The 24,257-nt window shown below is 41.0% G+C and overlaps 1 protein-coding gene across 4 annotated transcripts; it reads right to left on the bottom strand.

The window, feature by feature from the left end:
• Nucleotides 1–367: 367 nt before the first annotated feature.
• On the bottom strand, nucleotides 368–24,236 carry SUGP2 (SURP and G-patch domain containing 2). 4 transcript variants are annotated; one of them, XM_075070948.1, is made up of 11 exons: nucleotides 24,132–24,236; nucleotides 23,145–23,266; nucleotides 20,679–22,337; nucleotides 18,883–19,000; nucleotides 16,487–16,995; nucleotides 16,191–16,302; nucleotides 13,618–14,135; nucleotides 13,131–13,195; nucleotides 12,322–12,458; nucleotides 8,817–8,937; nucleotides 5,321–8,635 (listed from the first exon to the last, which is right to left on the bottom strand). In XM_075070948.1, the coding sequence occupies exons 2-10, from the start codon at nucleotides 23,257–23,259 to the stop codon at nucleotides 8,817–8,819; spliced, it is 3,354 nt and encodes a 1,117-aa protein (XP_074927049.1). In that variant the 5' UTR covers nucleotides 23,260–23,266; nucleotides 24,132–24,236; the 3' UTR covers nucleotides 5,321–8,635. The 4 variants fall into 4 exon arrangements, with proteins under 4 accessions (XP_074927047.1, XP_074927049.1, XP_074927048.1 ...); XM_075070947.1 differs by lacking the exon at nucleotides 24,132–24,236 and adding an exon at nucleotides 23,831–23,923; XM_075070946.1 differs by lacking the exons at nucleotides 5,321–8,635; nucleotides 24,132–24,236 and adding an exon at nucleotides 368–473.
• Between the last annotated feature and the right edge of the window lie 21 nt (nucleotides 24,237–24,257).

Below are 24,257 nucleotides of genomic sequence, written 5' to 3'. Positions count from 1 at the left end.
TCTTTCAGATGACACATAAAGCCTAACATGTGACAACATCTTGTGGGGATTAAAGATAGGATATCATAGCATTCAAGAGATTGGAGTTCATAATACTAGTATCCTGGTCAAAAGCTAACTGAAAATAAAGTAATTGCTGTTTCAGTCAGTTCAGCTGGCAATTCTTACATACCTACCACACAGAGGGAACCCTACTACTCTTCAGCATGGATTTTTAACATAAGAGTTTTATCACACTTACTTTGGTATGTTACTGTTTTTCTGGGAATGCAGCTCAGGATAGAGGCTTCCATCTGTTGCATTAATCCATTAACAAGATAGAGACAGAGGACAGCAGAGGTGCCACTCATTTTCAGAAATCCAGTTAGAATATAATTATCTAGTTTTAATTCCTTGAAATCTGAATATTTACAGACAGCATTTTCTGTATGGTTCTTGAAAATATCTTGTTAGGAGGTCTCAGATGTAGATATCTGTAGTTTTTAACATTTTATGAAGCTTGTGTAAATCAAAATAGCCTTTTAAATTGTTCTGTTTGCAAATAAACTTTTTCACGAACATCCAATAGACATACGCTAAAACTAAAAGCAGTTTAAGCTCAATTCAACTGATTAACCTTCAGCTGATTAAACAAAGATCAATTACCTTAGCATTCATAACAAAAATGTATTCTGCACTCTTAAAAGTCTTTTTTCATTTGTATTTTACAGCTACCTCGTACATCGGCAGCCATTCCTACCCGACACTAGTCAACCTTTGTCTGTATGGATGAATGTTTCGATCATATCTACTGCATCCTGCAATAAGTAGGCACAACTGAGCTAATGTAACAATGCTGTGCACAGCTTTCATTTAGATTATTTTTGCTTTCGTGTGTTTCCGCCTCAGCTGTGTTTCAGGTCTTTGTTCCACAGTGGTAGACTTTATCTGAATCCACAGTCTCCTTTTGGGAGAGAAAGGATCTGAAATATGTTCTTTGTGCAGTTGTACCAAAGTGAATGGAAAGGCATCTGGGTAGGCAGGAGGCAAGGCCGGGATTAGATTGCTGGGGCCCAAGTCAGAAACTAAGGAGTCCAAGCCTGAGTCCCGCCACCCAGGGCTCAAACCAAAGCTTGATCATCTAACTTAGCTTCACAAGGCCCCAGTGGCATGGGGCCACTGGCAATTGCCCACTTTCTACCCCCTAACACCACCCCTGGTAGGACGGCATCACTGGACAGAGCTCAAAAGTCTATGTTGTGTGAAGCCCACAAGGTCTCCGTTAGTCAGTAGAAGTTTTGACAAACAATCCCAGCCTCCAGTTCCTTCTCCCACCCATTTACTCCTTCACCAGGCTGCACTCGAAAGGGGCTCTGGGAATGACACCTGCCCTGGGCTCGCCCGCAGGATGGGGCATCTCCAACACAGTTTCCTCCTTGCAGGAGAAAGGAAGGCCAGGGCACAGCCAGGACACTGCCTGGTGTGTGGGGGGGGCTTCCCCATCACCCAGCAACCCCAATCCAACCCCCTTCTAGGGCTCGCGGGGGGGCTGGTAGATGGTAAGGGAGCCTCAGTGACTAGCACATACACAGCAAAGCAGGTGCCAATGGAACCTGCTAGACCCCTCCAGCACCTCAATCCCCCAAGAACCTCCACAGCCCCACCCCTCGCTACAGGAAACCAGGGCCACCCCCATCTCCCCTTCCAACCCTCAGGGAACCCCCTCAGCCAGCCCCACCTCACTCCAGCACTGGAGAACCGCCCTCCCGCCCAACTGCCGCATTACCCGGGAGGAGGCGGCGGTTGGCCCCCCACGCGCCCGGCAGCCCAGATTCCCGCCCGCTTCCCGCCTTGCAGCCCGCAGCTCTCCAGCCTCGCCCACGGCGTCCCCAAGCCGCCCGGAGCGCCCCGCCCGGAGCGGCTCCCGCGGGAGAGGGGAGGTCAGTTCCCCCCAGAACTGAATCGTTCGCCTCTGTCAACAGCAAGAACAAGGCACTCGCGGCACATGCCGGGGGAGAAGATTGAGCGCTCGGCCGTCTTGCTCCCGGCCTTCAACGGTCTGAGCTTAGCAGCAGCCCCGCCTCCTACCATTGTACTTAAATCCTAACAAACCCCACACCTGAGGGGTCGCTGTTGGTGCAGTATCACAGCAAACGCGCTGCCAAAAGGGCAAGGAGGGATGGTTTCAAATATCATTTGCAAAAATAACAGCAAGGAGCATCATACATGAGGTTACTTTTTTTTTTTGGCTTGCTGGCTGCAACTGCTACATTTAGGGCACCTGCAGATTTCAAGTGTTTCAGTTACAATTTTTGCTTTTAGTCTGCACTTTTAAATTGGTGACACTACCAAACTGATCAGTGCTGAAGCATTGTAGGGAGGGGAGGTAGGTAACATACTACTTAACTAAGTGGAGCTTTGCTTGAGCAACTGTGAATTTCTTTCATAATTCTTTAAATACCCTTTTTTTCCTCACCCCTCATGCCTGGTTGCTGTACCCATTCTGTAAGAAAGAACACTAGAAAAGCACAGGGGAATTATACCAAGAAACAAACAACAAAATGGGAGAGCAAATTGGACCCTCAACTTGATTTGTATGATCTTTTTTAGCACTCATGGAAAGCAACTAAAATACAAATATGATGAAATAAACTTTTATCCACTCCAACTGCATCTCAGAAGAGCCACTAGATAGAAAACCTACTTTAATAGCTGTTTGCAGTGTGATTGTATCTATGCTGGCCCCAGGATATGAGAGAGACAAGATCGGGGAGGTAATATCTTGTATTTAGACCAACTTCTGAGAGAGGCAAGCTTTTGAGCTACACAGTACTCCTCTTCAGGTGATAAATCCAAATACCGTCAAAGGTTTAGTCACTAAAAGGGTACATTTTCTCCCACTTGAAATATAATAAGAATAACTAAGGAGTCCCTCAGGAGCAACTGACACCATTGCATTTATATTTACCAAAGCTTCCCTAACAATTTGCTGTATTAGAACCCAAGGAAAATCAATTACAGATAACAGACCTATTAGTCATCCACTCCACTGATATAATAATGTAGGATTTTTTTCTCCCCTGCACTAAATTTTCTAGTGTTTTGACTCTTCCAGTTAAGAGCTTTAGGAGATAGTATTTTCCCACTCACTTCTTGCAAGATATTATTCAAGTAGACAGAGTGGGAAAAGTTTTTCCTAGTATTTAGCACATTTCCTTTTCAACTTTATCCCATCTCAGGTTATACACCTGAAATAGTTTCTCTTCCTTTATATTTACACCCTTCACATTTTTTGCAGATTATAGAAATACATATAAATGGTTTGTGCATTTAGATACTCCTGATCAGCCAGACCTAATGTGTTACAGAATAGGACAGAATGCATCTACAAACTCTATTTGATTTGGGGGCGGGGGGGGCGGGCTCGGGGGGCTTGCGTGTCAGAGTTGACCATGCATTACCAGCAAGGAAGAAAGAGATAATATGTAAATAACCAAGCTATTGATCATACTTAAAACACCATCATAGCAGGTGGCTCTTGTTTTCCACTGATTGTACAGTTTCAGAGTAGCAGCTGTGTTAGTCTGTATCCACAAAAGGAACAGGCCTACTTCTGGCACCTCAGAGACTAACAAATTTATTTGAGCATAAGCTTTCATGGGCTACAGCCCACTTCTTCAGATTGTACTGTGATTTGACTGTGCAGCCTCAAAAAAAGTCAGGAAATTTTTAAAATAGATTAAGTTCCTCATATTATATATGGAAGAATGCTTGTATTTTCTGAAATAACATGTCCTACAATTCCTTCAAATGGGGAATGCTAGATGATTCCAACTGCCTAAGACATTTCCACCGTTAGGCCAGCTCAGGCAGAAGCTTTTTTAAACTAGGAGATGTAGGCAAAGTGACAGAATAAAAAGTTACATGCAAATCATTCTTTATTAATACTCAATGAGATAGTAGCTGGATAACGTTTCCCTTAGCTATCAGCCTGTCAGAGTTAAGGCTTTGCCCATGCAGTAGTTCAAGGGCAAAACTGCAATCTTTTAAATACATTCTTCTGGCACAAAGCTAAACAGAGCACACTGGATGTCAGTGCTTTTTAAAACAGCAATGACTTTATTGCCCAGAGCTAATGCAAACATTTTCCACACCTGCCCTCATTTAGCAATTTATCCAAACAAGGTTCACAAAAGCTATTTATTTCAAAAGTAATCACTTTATGTTGTCCTTAAATGTATTCTCATTTAAAGTGACTACTATTCAATCCTGCAATCTGGCTGTGACTCACCAGCCACAGCCATGAGATACAGTGAATGAGGAAGATAGCACAGAATTTTCATGCATGCAAGAGAGACAATGAAAAATTATCTAAGAATGTATTTTTATGCATCAAAATTTATTACATTTAGAAGGGGGCCAGACTTATTTTGGGCAAAATGAACCACAACTAACTTTAGCCACAGCAGAACAGAACATCAATACAAATAAAAACACTGTGTGCTGTATTTAAGAAGCTTAATATTTCTGCATTTTTCAATGTTTATATATTAAAGAGGCTATAGATTTTTGTAAATTTTATAAACAGGAAGAAAATAGATTATCGGTATTACATACCATTTAAGATATGCAAGTAACAGAATAAGAACAGTTGTATTAGTCCAACACATCTGTTTCAAATAACAGTGCACTATTTGCACAGGAGATTCTTCTGCTTCATTAGGGCACCTTTCAAGCAAACAAATGAGTAGTCTCCCTCCCTGACCCCACACTTAGTACTCCCCACCTCTGTACAGCTACCAGGAACTGTCAGTACAGGAGCAAGGGACAGCTCTTACACTGGGGCTTGTATCTCTTTCCCAAATTACCATACACTGAATAGGCTTTACTTCTCTAATGACTCTTGACAGCAACTATTACTGATAAAACGTTTCACTTTGCTGTGGCTCTACCCTGCCCCCCCAAATGGTCAATTTTAGTTATTCTTTATACATAAAGCTATTTTTGCTTGTTGTTTGAAATAGCTCACTGCACCAGCGATAATCATAGAGATAAGGTTTGGCTTCTGGGTTGTAGGAGCCCAGAACATAACTCTCTCATTCTGGCTGGTACAAACTGGAACTGACATTCAAGTCAGAGATAATACCATGGTACCCTTGTTTAATGCACTTGAACCCTACGAAAATCAAACAACTCTGAAATAATCCAAAAAGCAACCCTGTAAATGGATGATTGCATTGTGATATAACACTATATAATCCCAATTTCATGTATCAGTACTAAAGAAATGGTGCATATTTCCCACATTCACATGCAAAACATCATTGAAGCCAAGAGGAAACTGTTTGTCTCTACATTTATTGCAGATTTTAAAAGATTAACAATGCTAACATCTTTACTTGTACTAAAAAGAAACTTTAGTTATCCAATAATACAAGCATCTATTTATTACTAGCTTAGCACTACTGCCAATTTGCACAGAACAAAAACTAGCAAATTGCTCTACAAGATCATCAACAGTAAAAACAACCAAAAGACAGCAGACACACCACTGAAGTTAGTTAAAATGTTCACTGACGCTTGTAGTCTTCATGGAAGAGAGCCTGGAAACTAAAATAACAGAAAAGAAACTAGTAAACAAGGCAATGTATCTGCACAATGTTTCACATATGTACCTGTATTTAAAATTTCAAATCAGAGCTGCCTGCAAAAGCAGGTTCAAATAAAGGGGGGAGGGGAATTCCTTTTGCCAAAGGAGAGTAAGGTCATCTCTTGGTAAAACAAGATAAAAGTGGTACACAGAAACCCACTTGAGAGCAACACTGGAATCTTAGCACCAGTGCTGCTCTGCTGATATCTTGTCCAAAATTAACGCTTGGCACAAGAAAGATTGACCATACTACAGTTATCCAGGGCAGCAGATTAAGATTCCCTTAGGAACTACTGTTCACATTCATTTTCAAGAGTGCATAATACTCAAGGAAATTGCTCTAAATTGAGTTGAAATCAGCAGGGAATGTACCATTTTCCAATCTGGATACTCAAATTTTCCAGACTGGATAAGCAGGTGTTCAGCAAATGTACCCCAAATGGTACTGTGCCCAATCTGTTTAAACCAGAACAGCCCAGAATGGTGATCAGGGTTGAGGGGGCTGAGAAAATGCATCCCAACATAGTGTGAAGCCACACACTGATTTGTGTCTTTCTCCAAATAGCACAGCATGTAGTCAAGAGATTTTCTTCCAAAATGTAAATGTGAAAGAAGAGGTGAACTGGAAGCATGTGGGGGAAAAAATAAAATAAAATAATTGTAAAACAGCAACAGTGGCAGCTTCATCAATGAAACAAAGGGAAGTTAAACCCATATTAGTGGGTATGAGAAATAACTCCTGGGCCAACACTACTGGTTCCAGAGCATCATTCTACAACAGACCATGAATGGTGGAACTCCTTTTAAAAAACAAAAACAAAAAACCCTCCGTTTTTGCATTCAACACGTCTAATTAACCATGGGAAAGGGAAAAAGTGCAGTGGAAAACATCTCCAAATAGGAATCTATCAGGTAAGTGTAATACTGCCAAATATTGTACCAGCTGAACTTAAAGGCAGCCTTTCTCCAACATGATTGTGCGGTTTATGCTTCTAAAAATTTCCAAGCAAAGCCTATGGGATAAATCTTTGTAGTATCACCAAATGTCTTGAATAAAGTATGATGAATCAGGCAAGCTTTGAAAACACACAGTTGTATTTAAGGTCCTGGATGCTCTAATTTCTTGTAATGTAAAGGTGGAGAAGCATGACGTTCATGGAAAAATTTAACTGTACCAACATGACAATCATTTCTCTATTTGCTCTTTTTAGCGGTCATGTGCTTTCAAGCCATTAAAATTGAGTGACCAGAAAATTACACTGTGGCATGGTACGTAGCTTATTGCTTACATACACACCCCCACACACAAAGCAAAGAGAAATCTTGCTTTCATAAACTAAGTAAATTGATTTTACAGGAATGGAAAGGTTTTGGTGCTAAAGAATGAAAATTAAGATATTCCCTTTCAATTAGCAGGTTTATTTATTTTTAGAATGAGGAGATGACTGTTCTTTGCCCAATAGGCACAGGTGAGCTGATAACCAGAGATCAAGTTTTCTTGCATATTCATCATTTAGGAATGCCAGACACTGCTGCTTTACTGTACGGTACTTGTATTGACTGTACCATAAGCTGTTTGCATTACAAGCAGCATAGTGCCAAATGAAATCATTAAACCTGCACACCTAATAAGCCAAACATACATTAGATCAAGACAAATTCTCTTGAAAGAGGAAGTAATCTGCCACTGCCACGTTAAAAAAAAATAAATGAAGGCTCAACTATTTTTAGAAGTGTAACGATGGAGAAAAAGGAGCAGGCTAAAAAGTGCAACTGATATTATTAAATTGTCACTTTGAGCAATCCAGTCATGGATTTTTTACTGACATGCAAACCTGGTGAAAGATAAATGATCAACTAGACCTTGAACATTTGCCTTCAATACTACTGCTAAGTCTTCCATCATTTCTTCGGAACTGCTTCACCAAGAATACTTTTTTTTGTTTGTTTGTTACTGAAGCATAAAGTATACTACTGGAGTCTCATCTTTATTTAAATAAAGAGAGAACAATGGAATACAAAGTTCTTTAACACCCTCAGGTTTTGTTTCATTTTCCTGGAGTCCTGCAGTCAAAGAACTTCTGAAGAACAATATTCAATAGGATTAGAAATAAGCTGACTCCCTAAAGTGATGCTCTGACTTACAAAACAGATGTTCGGTTTCCAGATGATCTTCTATATTTGACTTCCAATACTATTTTAAAACATAGTTCCAATCTTCTGCAGAATCCAAGTTACACCTTGTTTGCAGATTTCTTTCTTTGAGGGAAAGAAACTATACAAGATTTTATTGAGCAAGACCTGCAAAGTCACGTAAAAACAAGTACACTTGAAATTGTACTGCTTGCTTGTTACAGCGAAAATCTGAGCAGCTGAAGTTTTTGTTAGGCAGAATAGTTGGATGGTCTTATATGGATTCATTATGTAAGTCCTACATAGGTAGGCATGGATTCATACATGCCTGCACGCTTACTTTAAAAGGTTTTGTTCTTAAATTGTTCTATGAATGGAAAAAAATATCAAGAACTGCTTTGTCCAGATCATAGCAGCAGTTCAAAAGATGCAGCCATTCAAAAAAAGCTTAGTAAAATAAAGCAACATCTGGTACTGAGGAAAACCATCTCTCAAAGAGATCTGAATTTGAAAATCTTCTCAGCCTGAGAAAGGGGCAGACTGGTTTTCCAGCTGATATTTTTTGTGTTGCTTACATTGTTTGGAGCAAACCATCTTGTCACATAATAGGCATTCTAAGCCAAAGCAAAAGGTAAACAGGCACGTCTGAGAGCAAATCAGTTGTTTTTTCCTCAGAAGATGACATCCAAGTTGTCAGCTTGCACATCTAAGTACAAGGCTAACTTTAATCTTGAAAACGTTTTTGGTACATTAGTATTCAAGTTCACTGCCACAGCACAAAGTGTTCTTCATAGTGGCAGCATGCCGAAAACCTTTCACACAGCAGCTTTTGCATGTCCACGTTTTCTAGCAAATGAGTCTCTTGTGTCAAACCTAGAAAGTAAGATGTTGGGTAATTCAGCAGTCCAAAGTAGTTCTGGATTTTCATGAAATAATAAAAACCCAGGTGCATTTGTGGAAACACACTAACACTTCTGTTCAAAGGAAGGCTTTTTAACTGCAGTATTTTAATATTTGCAGGAATTCATAAACTAGACCTGTCCATTGCACATACCTATTTACTTGCTCTTTTCTGCCTGTACATTTGTATCATTCTTTGACGGAAAACATCAAATGTATCTTCTTTATTTTCTTCCCCTGCAGCACCCAAGCCCTCCCCTGCAGAGGTAGTACCCCTACGGAATAAAATGGATAGTTAGCACAATTTGATTCAAATACATTATTTGACAAAGTGCAGAAAAGATGTAAAATAACAATAGTTTCAAAGAGACAGTTACAGAGTAAGGATTCTAATTCAGTTTCTTTGTGTCCCTTAATATGACAGGCCAAACTGTGGACAACTTTTCCTCTCTGCAGACAGAAACAGAAAAAAGCCAAGGTTGTGTGATATTGCTGAATATATGGAAATATAGATAGTTATCTAGATCAATTTCAAATAAACTCCTCTGGATTGATCACTTGATTCATAACACACATGGTCCCTATTCAAAATGATGGCACCCCAAAGTAGCATTGTTTCTAAAATCCAAAATGGCACAGAAACCCCCAGATCTCTTGGAAACTAAGCACCTTGCCTTCATGTTGGAGAAAAAATAATTAGAGGGCAAGTTATCAGCCCTGAACACAACCACAGGGTCTGGTGAGCTGTAACTGGGCTTGCTGTACCACAAGTGGAAACTCAGATGGCGTAAGTGGCATCAAGAAAGAAACCATCCTCATTATCTAATTTCTGTAACTATATAGCCATGGCCACATATGCCAAGTAGGTGGTCATACAGCCTTGGAATATTTGTGCACTCTTAATAGTAGATTGAGCCTTTGCAGTCCGCAGGGACTTTTGTGCCTGCAACCAAGTTCCAGGAAGATGCTTTTTCCTTGCAATCCCTGCAGTATTAGAATCAGCCTTGGGAGCTGCAAGATCAAGTTAAAAAAAAAACAACTCTCTGTAGGAAGAGCATAAAAACAATTCAACAATTCTGTGGCTTCCTAGCAGGGACAGGCCACTGTCTAAAATGTGCCTTTTTCCACATGCCCCACAGAAACATGCCATTCCCATCCTAGTTCACCAAGTCACCACTCTCACTGCATTAACAATCTTCCCAAGGATATTTCTGTGATGCCCACAATAGGGAACAAATAAATGTGCCTGTAACATGTCATAGCTTAATCATTCCTCTCGACCTCCCAATGCATTCCTTCTGTTTCATCTTTTAGGTTGTCACCACTTCAGGCCAGGGACTGTCTTCATTTTCTGTCTTGTATAGCGCCAACCATTGGTGCTTAAGTAATAATGGATCTGTGAACCAGGAAGACTTTATTGTGGATATTGTAAGTATTGTAGAGTCCTCCTTCTGGGATAACTTTCAGGGCAAGAGTACAAGTGACTAATCAGAGAAGTTAGAGATTAGACTGGTTATAAGAGTGATCATCTAAAGCTCTTCTGCCTTCACATTTGTCTTCCCTCAGTTCAATTTCAGACCTGGCCAGATCCATAGCTGACACAAATCACTTCTCTAAAACAGAAAGAGGAACGCAAGACCAGCAGGGGCTTCCCATAACTGAACTTTCTGTAACTACTGGCTCCAGCAGGAGGCATCATGTTCCCCATCTCTTATCTCTGCTATGGAAGAAGGAAGAGAAACCCAAGAGGAGAAAAGGGATGTTATTCTCAACCTTTCCAAGACTAGCTATTATCTTTTCCCTGTCACAGGCAAGCCTCAAGCTTCTTTTCCATCTCCACATACAAGACGATTGACATGTCTGTGTGCATCAATCCTGGAGGCAAATGCTCTTGTTGCTGTAACACAGCAATAAAAGGCTATGCTAACATTACATTGGACTGCCTCTAAACCTTCACACATATTACTTCTGTCCATTTCTCTTTGGTGAGATAGAATTACCCAATTTGTGGGCCTTCTAACCACATCTCAACTAGTACTTGTCCACAGAAGGGCTGCTGGTTTCTAAAGCATGCAGCATATCCAAAGGGAGGGCCATGGATCACCTTGAATAAATGAAAAGCTGCACTGGACAGCAATTAAGGTCACTACAGTGATACCCAAAAAGGTAAATTGCCCAGGATAGCCTCACTCACAAACCTCAGATTTGGGCCTGAGACTTGTCTCCAGAGAGAAAAGAAAGAGCACTGGAGATAATTAAAGAATCTAGTGCTTTGGAGTTACCTAGAAACATAGCTGCAACTCCCTCTGTACATTAGACCAAAAAGGGTGGCACAATTTTCTTGAGAACTGTGTACAAGGAGTACATGCACAAACAGTTCTCACTTGTCTGCTCTGGGCAAGTGCCTTTCCATGAGTGACAGAGCAGCTAACTTTAGTTGGAAAAAAACAAAAACCAACAGCATATTTTCATACCTAAAACACTTCCCTTTACAGAGGCTCTGAATCTTCTTCAGAACCCTGGTAGGTTCGCACCTGGATTGACCAAACAGGCTTTAACACTCAACTATTAATTGCGTGCTGGGGAATCAAGGAACTGCATGTGCTCTTGGCTTCTCCAAGTGTGTTGGGATGAGGAGTTCTGGAAGCTAAGGATCCAGTATCTTGGCAGAGAGTAGAGAGCTATAGACTAGATGAGGTGCTTTCCCATAGGGCATTCCCATCTGAAGGAAGGAGGTGGGAGACTAAGGTGATAGGCCACCTAACCCCAGGGTGTCACAGAAATACAAAGAAACATACACTTGGCTAAAAGACACCCAAATAAATTAACTAATTCTGTGGGAGAGAAAGATGGGAAAATTTTTCCCTAAGAAAATAAACGGTAAACCAACAAAATACTTCAGTCAGCTAGAGTTTTTCCCATGGAGTTGGTGGAGTGAAATCACAATTTTTTTTGTGCTCGGTTTCTCTATTTGCAGCTTGGAAGAACTATAACCTACTATCTTGGCTGGAAGAGGACACTGGAGAAGACATTCTTAAAACTCAGAAAAGATTGTAAAATAATAATGTACGCATTTCAAGAGAAAAGCACGCTTACCTTCTAGGAGAGGCACTTACCTCTTTGCAGGATGCAGTGGAAAGAATCTTATGTTTATAGTGGAGATGGTGTATTACCTTAACACATAAGTACTGTGTGTGGAACTCCTATGAAGTCTATTCATATATTACAATGCACACATCACAGCAATATCCAGGCACGAATTGGAATTCTGCATGCAAAGAGCTTGCAAGGTAAAATCTATTTCTTTTCCTCCTAACGGAGCACCCCTATGTTATTACAAGGGTTCCACACACAGCAGGGTGCTCTCCAGAGTTTAGGTGGTGTAAATAAAGAGCCTCAGGAAGCATTTCCTCCCAGCCTTCAGCAATGTCCATTCAGATGGCAGGAAACAGCCTCCCCTTAGAACACCAACTTCCACCCAATCTCATTAGTAGAGACACAAGGCCTCTAGTCTCAACTCTGACCAGCCCAAGGAGGAGACCAAGAGTGGGAATAGACATAGGACCAATCCCCTCAGGACAGGACAGGGACCCACAATTGCTACTAGAAGTATTTTCCAAATATGTCTAATATTTCTGCAGTTTGTTCCCATTACATACACTTTCACAGGCTCTTTGATTCCTTTTCCTTGTGAACCAAGACCACGTCCTTCTTGCCAGCCCATCTTCTGAAGCATCTGGAAACCCACATTCTTAACTGTTAATTTCTTGTGTAAAAAGTCTAAGTCTTTTGGTTTCTGCAGAGAGAGAAAGCAGGGGGAGAGTTTTTGGTACAGAAAGCAGCCACCAGTTTGATCTCTTCACCAGAAACCTTCTGCAAATTGAGTGTTTCCAAGTTCCTGAATGTACAGAATCAGAGTTAAAAGTATATGCTTAAGTGACAGGTTTCTTCATCTGGATGGAAAATGTCTTCTGAAGCGTAACTGTTTGTGTTGCCAATTTACAGAGTACTAAACTAATGTACCTGACAAACGATCTTTATTTTGTGTCATTGATTTGTTTAATCATATCAAAAATAGAAAAGCGTTAGAGCACACTATTTTCTTTTTTAATAGTTGTGTTTTCTGATAACAAAAGCAACATTAACCCACTCACTATTACAAAAACTCCATTTGACCACACTTACATCAGCCTTACAAAATTATTCTAAGAGGTAAGAGAAAGCTACCAGATTAACAAATGACTTAATTATTCAATAAGGGCCCTAAACTGTGGGGGTGTTGAGCTTTGTCACCTTTCACTGTCTGCCCTGGGAGTGGAGGGAAGTTGGCTACTCTCAAACAGTGCACTGTTCCTTGCAGGATCCAGGCCTAAGGTCTGGACTGCCATGAAATCAATGGCAGACATTTTCAGATCTGCAAAAGAACTGTTTTCACAAGATAGAGTGAAATTACACACAGTTTCCTCACCTTCTTCTTCTTTGTAACTGGGCGGCCTCGGGGTCTGTCATAAGCAATTCTGACAGGTTCATGAACTGGGAATTAAAGCAAAGACAAAAGTCAATCCTAAAGATGACCAATTTGAATATGGAACTAGCAAAATACATATTCATATGCGTGACTCCCATTTAATGCCTTAATCTAATACCACTACCAAGGACCTTTTTATCACTTGGTTTAATCAACAGCAGAGAGGACTGTGGGATGCAATAGCTACATATGCTCACTGAATACAAGCATTGTTGAGTCAACTTTACAACACACACAGGTTAGAAGCAAGTTTTACTATTGCACCAGAATGCAATGACTGTCCACTGGGATGTGCCAATGGCTACTAGTAAACAGACATCTCAAGTGCATATTTTTTTAATTCATTTTATTAAACCAAGAACCACAAATATATAGAATTCAGGTACTCTTGCCGAGGGCCAGAAAACATCCTTGAAATGATACTTACCTTTTGGTTCCTCTATGAGGCAGACCCTCTTAGATGCAGGAATCATGCCAACTTTCAGAGATTTGCTGCTGATTCTTTTGCGAGGGAAAGGGGTACCAGGAGCAGAAGCTGGCACCTGTGTTGACAGATTTGGTGTAGTACTATCAGAAGCTGAGCTTGGCTGCATTTCACCTGTTGAAGTTTCTTCTCCTGTTTTGGATAGCATCTCTTTGGATGCGATCTCCTCAGCACTACCCGCTGAGACCTCTTCTTCCCCCTCCTCTGCATGCTCCATTTCCACTTCTTCCAAGGTCTGGGAGATATTCTCAAGTTCAGTTTCTTCTTCTTCATCCTCATTGTCGTCCTCCTCCTCTTCTTCCTCCTCATCTTCTAAATTATCCAAATTTCTTTCGTCAGGTTTATCACTTTCTCCAAGTGCAGCTATTTCTGAAACAGCACTAAAGTTGATGGATGGGCACAATTCATACACCTTCATTCGATAAAATTTGAAAGCAGAACTGTTTTGGTCTTGCAGAAACCTGGAAGCATCGCAGAAACAAATTGCATTGAAAAGCATTTAAATTCAACAACTAAAAGAAAATTCCTATGTGTTACCATAAAGTTAGACATTAAAAATGGATTTAGTAAAAAAGATTAGATGTAGTCATTACTCTGGTACTTTTGTACTATTATGAAATACTACAGGAACTCCCAACCACATGTAAAAGAAGTTGCTTGGTCCAATTTGACAAACACTAATGGCATTACACCAACAAAAGATTTGGCACAAACTGGCACAGCCCCATAGAAAGCAGTAGAGCCGTGCCAATTTATACCATCAGAAGATTTGACCCATTGTGTTTAAAGTTCTAAAAAAAGTTCAGAACATAAGAATGGCCATAGTTGGTCAGACCAATGGGCAATCTAGCCCAGTATCCTGTCTTCCCGTATCAGATGCTTCAGAGGAAATGAACAGAACAGGGCAATTTATCAAGCAACCTATCCCGTTGTTTAGTCCCAAATTCTGGCAGCCTGAGGTTTAGGGACCCAAAGAATGGAGCTGCATCTCTGACCATCTTGGCTAATAAGTTCACTTCAACCTCCCTGGACACACAATAGCAGATTTAAAGGTAGCCGTCCTACAACATCAGGACTAGACTTCAAAGAGAAACTGCTGAGCTTCAGTTCATTTGCAAATTTGACACCATCAGCTCAGGATTAAACAAAGACTATGAATGGCTAGCCAACTACAAAAGCAGCTTCTCCTCCCTTGGTATTCACACCTCAACTGCTAAAAGAGGGCCTCATCCTCCCTGACTGAACTAACCTCATTAGCTCTAACCTGATTCTTGCTTGCATATTTATACCTGCCTCTGGAAATTTCCATTACATGCATCTGAGGAAGTGGGTATTCACCCACGAATGCTTATGCTCCAATACATTTGTTAGTCTATAAGATGCCACAGGACTCTGTTGCTTTTTACAGATCCAGAGTAACACAGCTACCCCTCTGAGCTTTGGACTTCACTATCTTGATTAATTTTGTATCATCTGCAAACAATGCCACCTCACCATTTACCCCTTTTCCCAGAACATTTATGAATATGTTGAACAGTACAAGCCCAAGTACAGATCTTTGGGGAATCCCACTATTTCCCTTTCTCCACTGGGAAAGCTGACCATTTATTCCTACCCTTTAGCCAGATACTGATCCATGAGAGGAACTTCCCTCTTATCCATTAACTGACTACTTTGCTTAAGAGCCTTTGATGAGGGTCCTTGTCAGAGGCTTTCTGAAAGTTCAAGCACACTGCATCCACTAGATCACTCTTGTCCATGTTTGCTGATACCCTCAAAGAATTGCTTTGGGGTGCAGGATGACTGGCTGTGGATGTAAAAAAAAATTACATCTCCCGCCTATCACAACTGTGCATTCTGGAGAGATTTTGGCCTCCTCTCAAGTTTCAGATACTGTCTCCATTAGTGGTCAATTAGTGGTTAAACCAGCGGCTCTCAAACTTTAGCAACCTGAGGACTCCTATTTTGATTTAAAAAGTTTCATGGACCTCTAAGACAGCTTCTGATTTTCCCTGGGGCTACTCAACTCCCGCTTAGCCCCAGCCCCCAATCCATCCCACCCCTCCTCTTTCCCACCTCTTTCCACTCCCACCCCAAAGCACGCCCTGTGCACACGTCTCCCCTCCCCCCAGTGCCTCCTGCATGCCATGGAACAGCTGTTCTGCAGTGTGCAGGAGGCGCTAGGAGGGAGGAGGAGTTGATCAGCAGGGCTGGTGGCCCTGGACATGACTCACAGACCCCAGTTTGAGAACCGCTGAGTTAAACAAGATGGACAAATAATCTGACTTAGTAAAACAAATCCAAATCCTACATTCCTAAAAATATTTAAAATGTTACAATTTATATCTTCTTTAAGGACCAAAAGATAGTGATATTAAACAAAAATCTACGTAATTTAATGCTACCAATAGCCAAAAGACAGAACTATATGTCAAACAGTAATTCTACATTAAAAACTTGGTGTTGTAATTTCTCTTATTAGACTATTTACACAAATGGATATATAGGTTACTCACCAAAGATCTGGGTTATCTGCGCTATTATCTATGCTGAACTGCTCAATTTCTGGTCCGACCTGAGCAACAAACTTGGCCAGCTTCTCAGCAGTTTCCATTGTTTTAGCATCCACTGCAAGTAAGAAAACAGTACGTTTGTACAGTGCCTAGAACAATGGGATCTAAAGTAACTGAAATCTCAAGACACTATGACATAGTAAATAATGATACCAAGTAGAGTATTTTACTGACATCTGAACTAATGCCTTGCTCATACTACTAGAGCACTTAAGATTTAATTTCAGATCTTCACCCACCATCAGGAAATTGAGACAACAGTGACTGGGAATGTCCAGTGGATGCCAATAAATCCTCAGTGTCTGCCACTTCTTCGAGTGACAGAGAGACTTCCGGATTGGTGGCATGCTGTGAGGATCCAGCTGTGTCCAATGAAGAGTTCTTCTCAGACATGCTGATTTCTGATATGGAAGATTTTGACTGAATCGAACCTTGGGTGAGCTTGTCTTGACGTTTCAGCATCGTACCAGCTGAAAGCACAGTCTGTGTCCCTATAGTTGATTTTCTCACTTTCCTGCCTCTAACTCCATGTTGTGTAAAAATTCCAAGTCTTTTTCTTTTAAAGAGCCTTTTCTTGATACTTGCTACTTTCCTCGCATACAACATTGCCCTCACTGATTCTGTTGCAGATTCTTCTGGTGTTTTCCCCTCTCTGCCTCCATCCTTTGTAGATGATGTCAATCTTTGCATCTCTGATAACTTCAGTCTGTAATATTTGTATTCTAGACTATCCTCCTCAGACAAGAACCTACATTAGAAAAGAAAAATGCATGCAGCATGTGTAATGAAAATATACACTGAAATCAACCTTCAATATTTTAAGAACATCATGGTAGTTGATACTATTAGGATGCCCTATCCTGGTAAAAACAGCCTGCAGGTATGGGTTTTCCTCAGATAAGCAGTAGTTCCACTTCCTAAGCAGTAAGCAAAGATAAGTTGTGTCAAGCGGCAAAATCAGATTGCTCTAAGATAGAGCTCAAGTTGCCAGTAATGAAACAGCTATACTGTGGGGATCATATTCAAAATGGCGCTATCAACTTGATTAATTTTTTCAAAGCTGACTAATTTAAAATAATTCCATTTTAAGAAAGAATGCTCTTTAAAGAGTGTGTCTCGGATTTAAAAAAAAGTTTTCTTCTATTTCACACTGTTTATAAAAGGTTTTTTCACCAAGAAAAGAAACTGAGTGCCTGTACAGAAGCAACAGTTAATTAACAATACACAAACTATACTTCCGGGGATTTAGGAAAGTACTTAAGCATGAGTAGTCCCATTGACATTAGGGCTATTCACATGCTTAAAGTTAACTCATATGTTTTAAATAACTTCTAGAATCAGCGCCGAAGTGGTGTCCAAACTGCAAAGTGAACAAACTGGAAAAGTACAGAAAAAATTTTCTCTAGTTGTAATTTGTGACTACAGAAGCCAGTTCTCAACCAACCTTCAACTAGACAGCGTCACTTTAAAATAAAATGGCATTGTTAAAGATCTGGACAAACTGACTGGATAGAAGTGAATCATGTTCATTTTTGCTCATATGAATGTAAACCAGGATTTAAATTCAGGTCTTTTCTAACCTTCTGTAATTTAGACCCTAACCCTGCAGCAAGCTCCCCGCAAGCACATCCCTGTGCCTGTCTGGAGTCATGGGGACACATGTGAGGGCACAAGGATCTGCTCACATAGAGGTCAATGCTGAATCAGGGCCTCAGCCCACTTCATCTTCAAAAAGAATACTCATGTTAAATTACTGAAATTAAATCAACTTCATATAATAAAATGTTAACCTGGATTAAAAAGCTTTAATAGAGCATTACAAAACTTTTCAATCTCAGTTTAATTCAAGTTGCAACTTAAATTTCACATCCAAATTGCTGTTAGAACAAAATGAGATTTACTTGAAAAAATTTAGACTATACCATGCTTATGCAATTATGTGTCTCAAGTTCTGTTTTCAAACATTGAGCACAGGACTAAATACATAATTCATACACACATACATTCATTATACCTAAATGTCTTATGGCTTTCTACTCAAACTGTTTTTGCCCTCCTGCATGTGGACTGATAGATCAAAAGGAGTCTAGTCTACTAGACAAAGCAGGTGATTAAGAATTAGAACTCCTGGGCAGATATCACTTACTTTCCGAGTATGTTAAAAAGCTTAATTAGCATTTATAAAGTGTTTTCAGCTATTCAGATGAAATATCCACTATGGACTTGATTTTAAATCCATTGAAATCAATGGCAAAGTTGCCACTGACTTCAGTGGAGCAGGATCAGACACTAAATAGGGCAAAGTATGATTATGCTACAGTAGAACCTCAGAGTTACAAACTGACCAGCACACCACACATCATTTGGAACCGGAAGTACACAATCGGGAAGCAGCAGGGACAACCACCAAATACAATACAGAACTGTGTTAAATGTAAACTAAAAAAGGGGGGGAAGCAGCATTTTCCTTCTGCATAATACAGCTTTGACACTTTACTAAGTCAATGTTCAGTAGTAAACTTTTGCCAGAAGCACCTCCACCTTTTGTTCGGAATTACAAACATTTCAGAGTTACGAACAACCTTCACCTGAGCTTCGACTGTATATCTGGAATTAATTTCACCAAAATACCTACCAATATTCAGGGCAGCTCTTCTGAGCAGTCCTCTCTTTTGCTGACAAAGTACCTGTAACAATACTGTTCACCAGCTTTTCAATCGTCTCTACAACTCTCCGATCAGCTCGCTGTGGAACTGTAACAACAAAAAAGCATGGTCGTTGTATTATTCTTGACAATAGGATGTAAAGGTGTCCAACCAGGTTTATAGCAATATTCCAGGAGTAAGCCAGCTATTGTTAACACACTACACAGGCCCATTTTCAGTAGACTGACATTTTAGGTGTAATCAGGATAATAAAAGGGGGAAGTGATCATGTAATACTTAAAGAATGTCGGGTTAGAAGATAATGCCAGGATCATATTAATTATACTAGTCTTATAGCATGACAATTACTAGCTGTAAATCTAGTTTCAATTCCCAGTCAAATAACGGAGCAAGTATTGAGGTAAGAGTCACAACACATCCACGATGATGAAATCAACAGCAATTGACATTGTAAAGAACAAATCTTTCAGAACTAATAAGGTAACTTTTTATCTTAACAGGAAAGCTATTGTTTGCAATATAAGCAAATTTTAGCACATCATTTGATAGAAAATCTCTCAGAATCTCACTCAAATTATTTCAAGTTCTCTTGGATAGGAAAGCAGCAGAGAATCCTGTGGCACCTTATAGACTAACAGACGTTTTGGAGCATGAGCTTTCGTGGGTGAATACCCACTTCGTCAGATGCATGCATCTGACAACGTGGGTATTCACCCACGAAAGCTCATGCTTCAAAACGTCTGTTAGTCTATAAGGTGCCACAGGATTCTCTGCTGCTTTTACAGATCCAGACTAACACGGCTACCCCTCTGATACTTGGATAGGAAGTGTATCATGAACTGATAGTTGGCTGAATAACTAGAACCCTGCAAATCTGAAGATAACCGCTTTATATCCATGAACCATTTTTGTGTATTGCAGATCGGATGCAGATACAAATTTTGTATCTGGGCATGGCTCTATGTATAACCATAAACAAAGGGTCATGACAAAGAGCAATGTAATAAATTGATGAGAAGCATCTACTGGGATACTGCAGGGATTGGTGTGAGATCTCATTTTATTTAGAGGAATCTAGTCCTACTTGCCACTTAAGTCAAATTAAAAAAAAAAAAAAAGTCAAAAGTAGTTTCAGCTACTATATTTACCTCTGTGTCTGCATTTTAATATTTGTGCTTTTACAGTTACATTTTCCTATCTTTTAAAATATTAGCAAAAAAGATTCAAGTAGAATTAATGAGAATAAATTAATAAGGGTAAATTAAGACTTAAAAAAAAAAAATCAGGAAAAACTTCAATGATTGATCTCTTAGGTCTAGAACAGTGTCATTATGAGAAGCAGTGTGGATTAAGGGACTGAGCCTGGGGCTGGAGCCACGACCCTGCAAAATTCTGTAAAATCTAATTGTGGATCTGTTGCTGACTACCTACATAATCTGGGCAAATTAACTCTCATACAAAATGAGAATTACTTATATGCATCAAAAGGGTGTTGTGAAGACTAGTTATATTTGAATACTACTATGAAAATGTGAAATGCAAGTTATTTGTCAGCCAAGGCAAGTGTTGGAAGTCCCACCATTTGGAACATTTAAATCTAGACTAGACAAAACACCAATGAGTGTATTATAGGGAATAGACTTGCACTGGAGAGGGATTGACTACATAGTCTAATAGGCCTTTTCATCTCTCACTTCCATGATTATATGGGGGGAAAAATCTAATAAATATGTATCAGAAAAATATTTTATGGCATTTTACTTACTCTTCATTTTAGGTCTTGTATCAGGAGCAGTTTTTTTAAGCTGTATTGTGGACTCGGGTTCTATTTTCTTCATCTGAATTGGATAGCCACTTTTCTCAAGCCAAGCTTTCAAGTTCTCAATGTACTCTCTTCCAAATAATGTTGAATCATCAAAGTTTGGGAATGACGTTGGTGCTGGAGCCATTTCCTGGAGACCAACGGCTTCAAGTATTTTCTCTTGCCTGAAAGCAGAAGCTAATGCAAAGGTTTGCCCCAAAAGTGCCAAGGACTTACGACACAGAGAAATGGTGGTCTCAAAAGCACCTGCCATTTCTCCAGAATTACTGAAACCACTTGTCTTGATGCTTAATTCATAGGCATTGCAGGCCATAAGCAGAGGTGTGACACTCTTTAGAAGACGATCTTGGAGCCTCATCATGTACTTATCAAAAGGCTTTATTATTTCAAAGAAGCAGTTCTTAGTCTTCATGGCACCCTTGTCCAACAACATATTTAAGAACTCATTGTCTACTTTGGGAGTCTTCAAAGCAGCATGTTGTAAATTTTTGATGGTAAAGAAACAATAATCTCTGTGTTCTGGCTTTAGTGAGCATTTGAATGAAGCAAGCATTTTTGCACACGTTTCTGTCTCTAGCTCAAAGAGGGCCCCAAACAGCTGCTGAAATTCTGCATCATTTTTTATTGTGTGAAATCCAGCCCATTTTATTATTTCTATTCCAAAGGTTGAGAATATGTCAGACTTGTCCACAAGATCAAAATTAAGGTGTCTCAGAACATGTTCAGACTTACGAATTCGGATGACAGGCCTTTGGGTTGTCACAGTTGGCCTCTGATTAGGTCGTAGGATTAGTTTCTGATTAAGGCGCTGGGCAATTGCTGACCTCTGGTTAGGACGGTCTGTAGTTTCTGGCATCTGATCAGGTTGCAGAGTTGACTTCTGATTAGTCATTGGTAGTGTTTTTTTAGTGTTCCATTTCTTTAGAGGAGTTTTGATATCTCCTTTAAAGATTTTATTTTTAATCAGGCCTCTTGTAATATTTTTTCCTCGCAGAATCCTTCCTCTACTGATGTTGCCTCTGCGTATTGGCGGTCTGAACTCACTCTCAGATTGAAGTCCATACTCCAGGTCATAATCCTGACTTTCTATGTTCCCATACTCCTCTTCCACAAGTCCTGGTGACCTAAAATCACCCAAGAGCTCAGAAGAGCCAAAGTCAGTGTCATGCAATCTGGAGGATTCCCGAGGGTGAGGGCGGCCATAGTCCCGGTCCCGAGAGGTAGGGCGGCCATAGTCCCGGTCCCGAGAATCAGGGCGGCCATAGTCCCGGTCCCGAGAATCAGGGCGGCCATAGTCCCGGTCCCGAGAATCAGGGCGGCCATAGTCCCGGTCCCGAGAATCAGGGCGGCCATAGTCCCGGTCCCGAGAATCAGGGCGGCCATAGTCCCGGTCCCGAGAATCAGGGCGGCCATAGTGGTCATGGTAGTAATCATCTTTCCTCATGAGAGGGCTACTAGATCTATAAGAAGGCCCTGGATAGTCCTCTCTAGTGTCTCCTCTCCAGTCGTTATGAGGATGGTGTTGAGGACCATCATGTGAATATCTTCCATCATCATGAAAACTGTCTTCATACCTGGGTCTTGAAACTGATCTTGAATGAGCTGCAAGAAATAGTTTAAAAGAAGAAATGAGTACAACATAAAATGTGTTAATGTACTAAGAGGTCAAGCACATTTAGAAATCTGAGCAACCAACACTCCTACACATCCCCTTAAATTAGAGCCCAAGTCCAATTCTATGAAATATTTCTCTCTCTCTTCTTGTACTTTCTACCTTGCAATAGAAAAGCAATAAATGTTAAAAAAGTCTGGGTTTTTGCACAAGAAAATTACTTAAAATATCTTATCCATAGATTCATAAATTTCAAGGACAGAAGAGACTACTGAGATCATCTAATCTGACCTCCTGTATAACACAGGGCCTAGGACATTCCCCAAAATAATTCTTAGACCATATCTTTTAGAACAACATCCAATCTTGATTTAAAAAAATATCCATGATGGAGAATCCAGCACGATGCTGGTAAGTTGTTCCAATAGTTAATTATTTGCACTGTTAAAAATGTACTCATTTCCAGTCTAAATTGATCTCATTTCAACTTCCAGCCATTAGACTCTGTTACGCTGAAAACCACATTACTAAATATTTGTTCCCTATGTAGATACTCAAACTGTAATCAAGTCGCCCCTTATCTTCCTTTGTTAAGGTCAACAGACTGAGCTTCTTGAACCTATCACTATGAAGTGTGGGGGCCACGCCTCTTTGCTCTTACACAAAAAAAACACAGAAAAAAGCTATATTAATGCAAATTTAAAGTAGCAAATTTAAAGATATCAAAAAACTGTGATCTCTACAGCAAATGCCATAATCCACAGGGGAGGCAAACTGAGGGTTGATTTGGGCCTTACCTTTAAAATGATGGATTGTCTCTTCTATAGCATCATTTCGGTCCATCCGATACCTCTTAACTTTATCTTGCACCACAGCATCAAAAGTCTCCCGTGTAATTCGTCTCGAGGCCATTTTCACTCTGTAGCAAGAAAAATGCTCAATCTCTGACTGAAATACATTCACTGCTTTCAAATGTACTTTCTTTGCACAAGGGAGAGCGAGCTGCCTCTTGTAAAGGCAGAGCTAAGCTAGGTGCATTTACAGTGCCACAGAAGAGGGGCACGTTCCATTGTGAGAGAGGCTGGGCAGCATTTTCATAAGAACAGTGTCTGCGTGGGTGTTTGGGTGGGGTGATTCTGTCCCGCGTGGGCACAAAGATGTACCAACTGGCCGATCAGAACGTGAGGCCCCATACAGGAAGGGAATTCGATACAGACTGAACTGCTGGCCTGGAGGACAGTGATAAGTGCCTCCAAGGCAGCGCTGCGTGGCTTCCCACCGATCACTCCACAACTCCTCGAGGCTGCCCGGTCCCCAATCCCCCGCAAGCGCCGCCGGCCCGGGTGAGGCCTCCAGCCCCCGCCCTCGCGGGGCAGAGGGCGGAACGCGGGTCACGTTTCTCTAAAGGCGGATTTCCTAAATTCTCCCTAAGATTCCCCACTCCCCCCGCACCAGGTTTCTCCACCCCAAGCCCCACCCTCACCTTGCCCCACTCCGGCAGGCAGGATGCGCCCAGCCTCCCGCTCGCGCTCGGTCCGGTAACTCCCAGCAGCCTCTGCGGGTCACCTAACACAGGCCCCCGTCGAGCATGCGCCCTGATCATTCTCCCCCCCCCCCCCCCCTCCCTGCGCACGCGCAGTCACCCCCCTCCGACATTCGTGTCAGGGGAGGTTGAGGGTAATTTTATTTTTATTTACAAATTGAAAATCTGAAACCCCAGGACACTCCCCGAACACAGGTAGCTGAGGTGACGGGACTAACTACGAGCTCGCGCAGCCTCTCACCCCCAGGCGGTGCGGACGGCGGCTCGCCAAAGCCCGGCAACAGCGATTTATCCACCAACTCCAATCAGCTCGTCCAATTGCGACTTTTCTCCGCACGGGGCCTGCCCTGGCAGAACGGCCGCGCAC

This window comes from Chelonoidis abingdonii, chromosome 11 (genome assembly GCF_003597395.2).
Source record: "Chelonoidis abingdonii isolate Lonesome George chromosome 11, CheloAbing_2.0, whole genome shotgun sequence".
Classification (NCBI taxonomy): Eukaryota; Metazoa; Chordata; order Testudines; family Testudinidae; genus Chelonoidis; species Chelonoidis abingdonii.
Note: the sequence above shows the minus strand (reverse complement) of the source record. Positions and strands in the feature narration are given on the sequence as shown.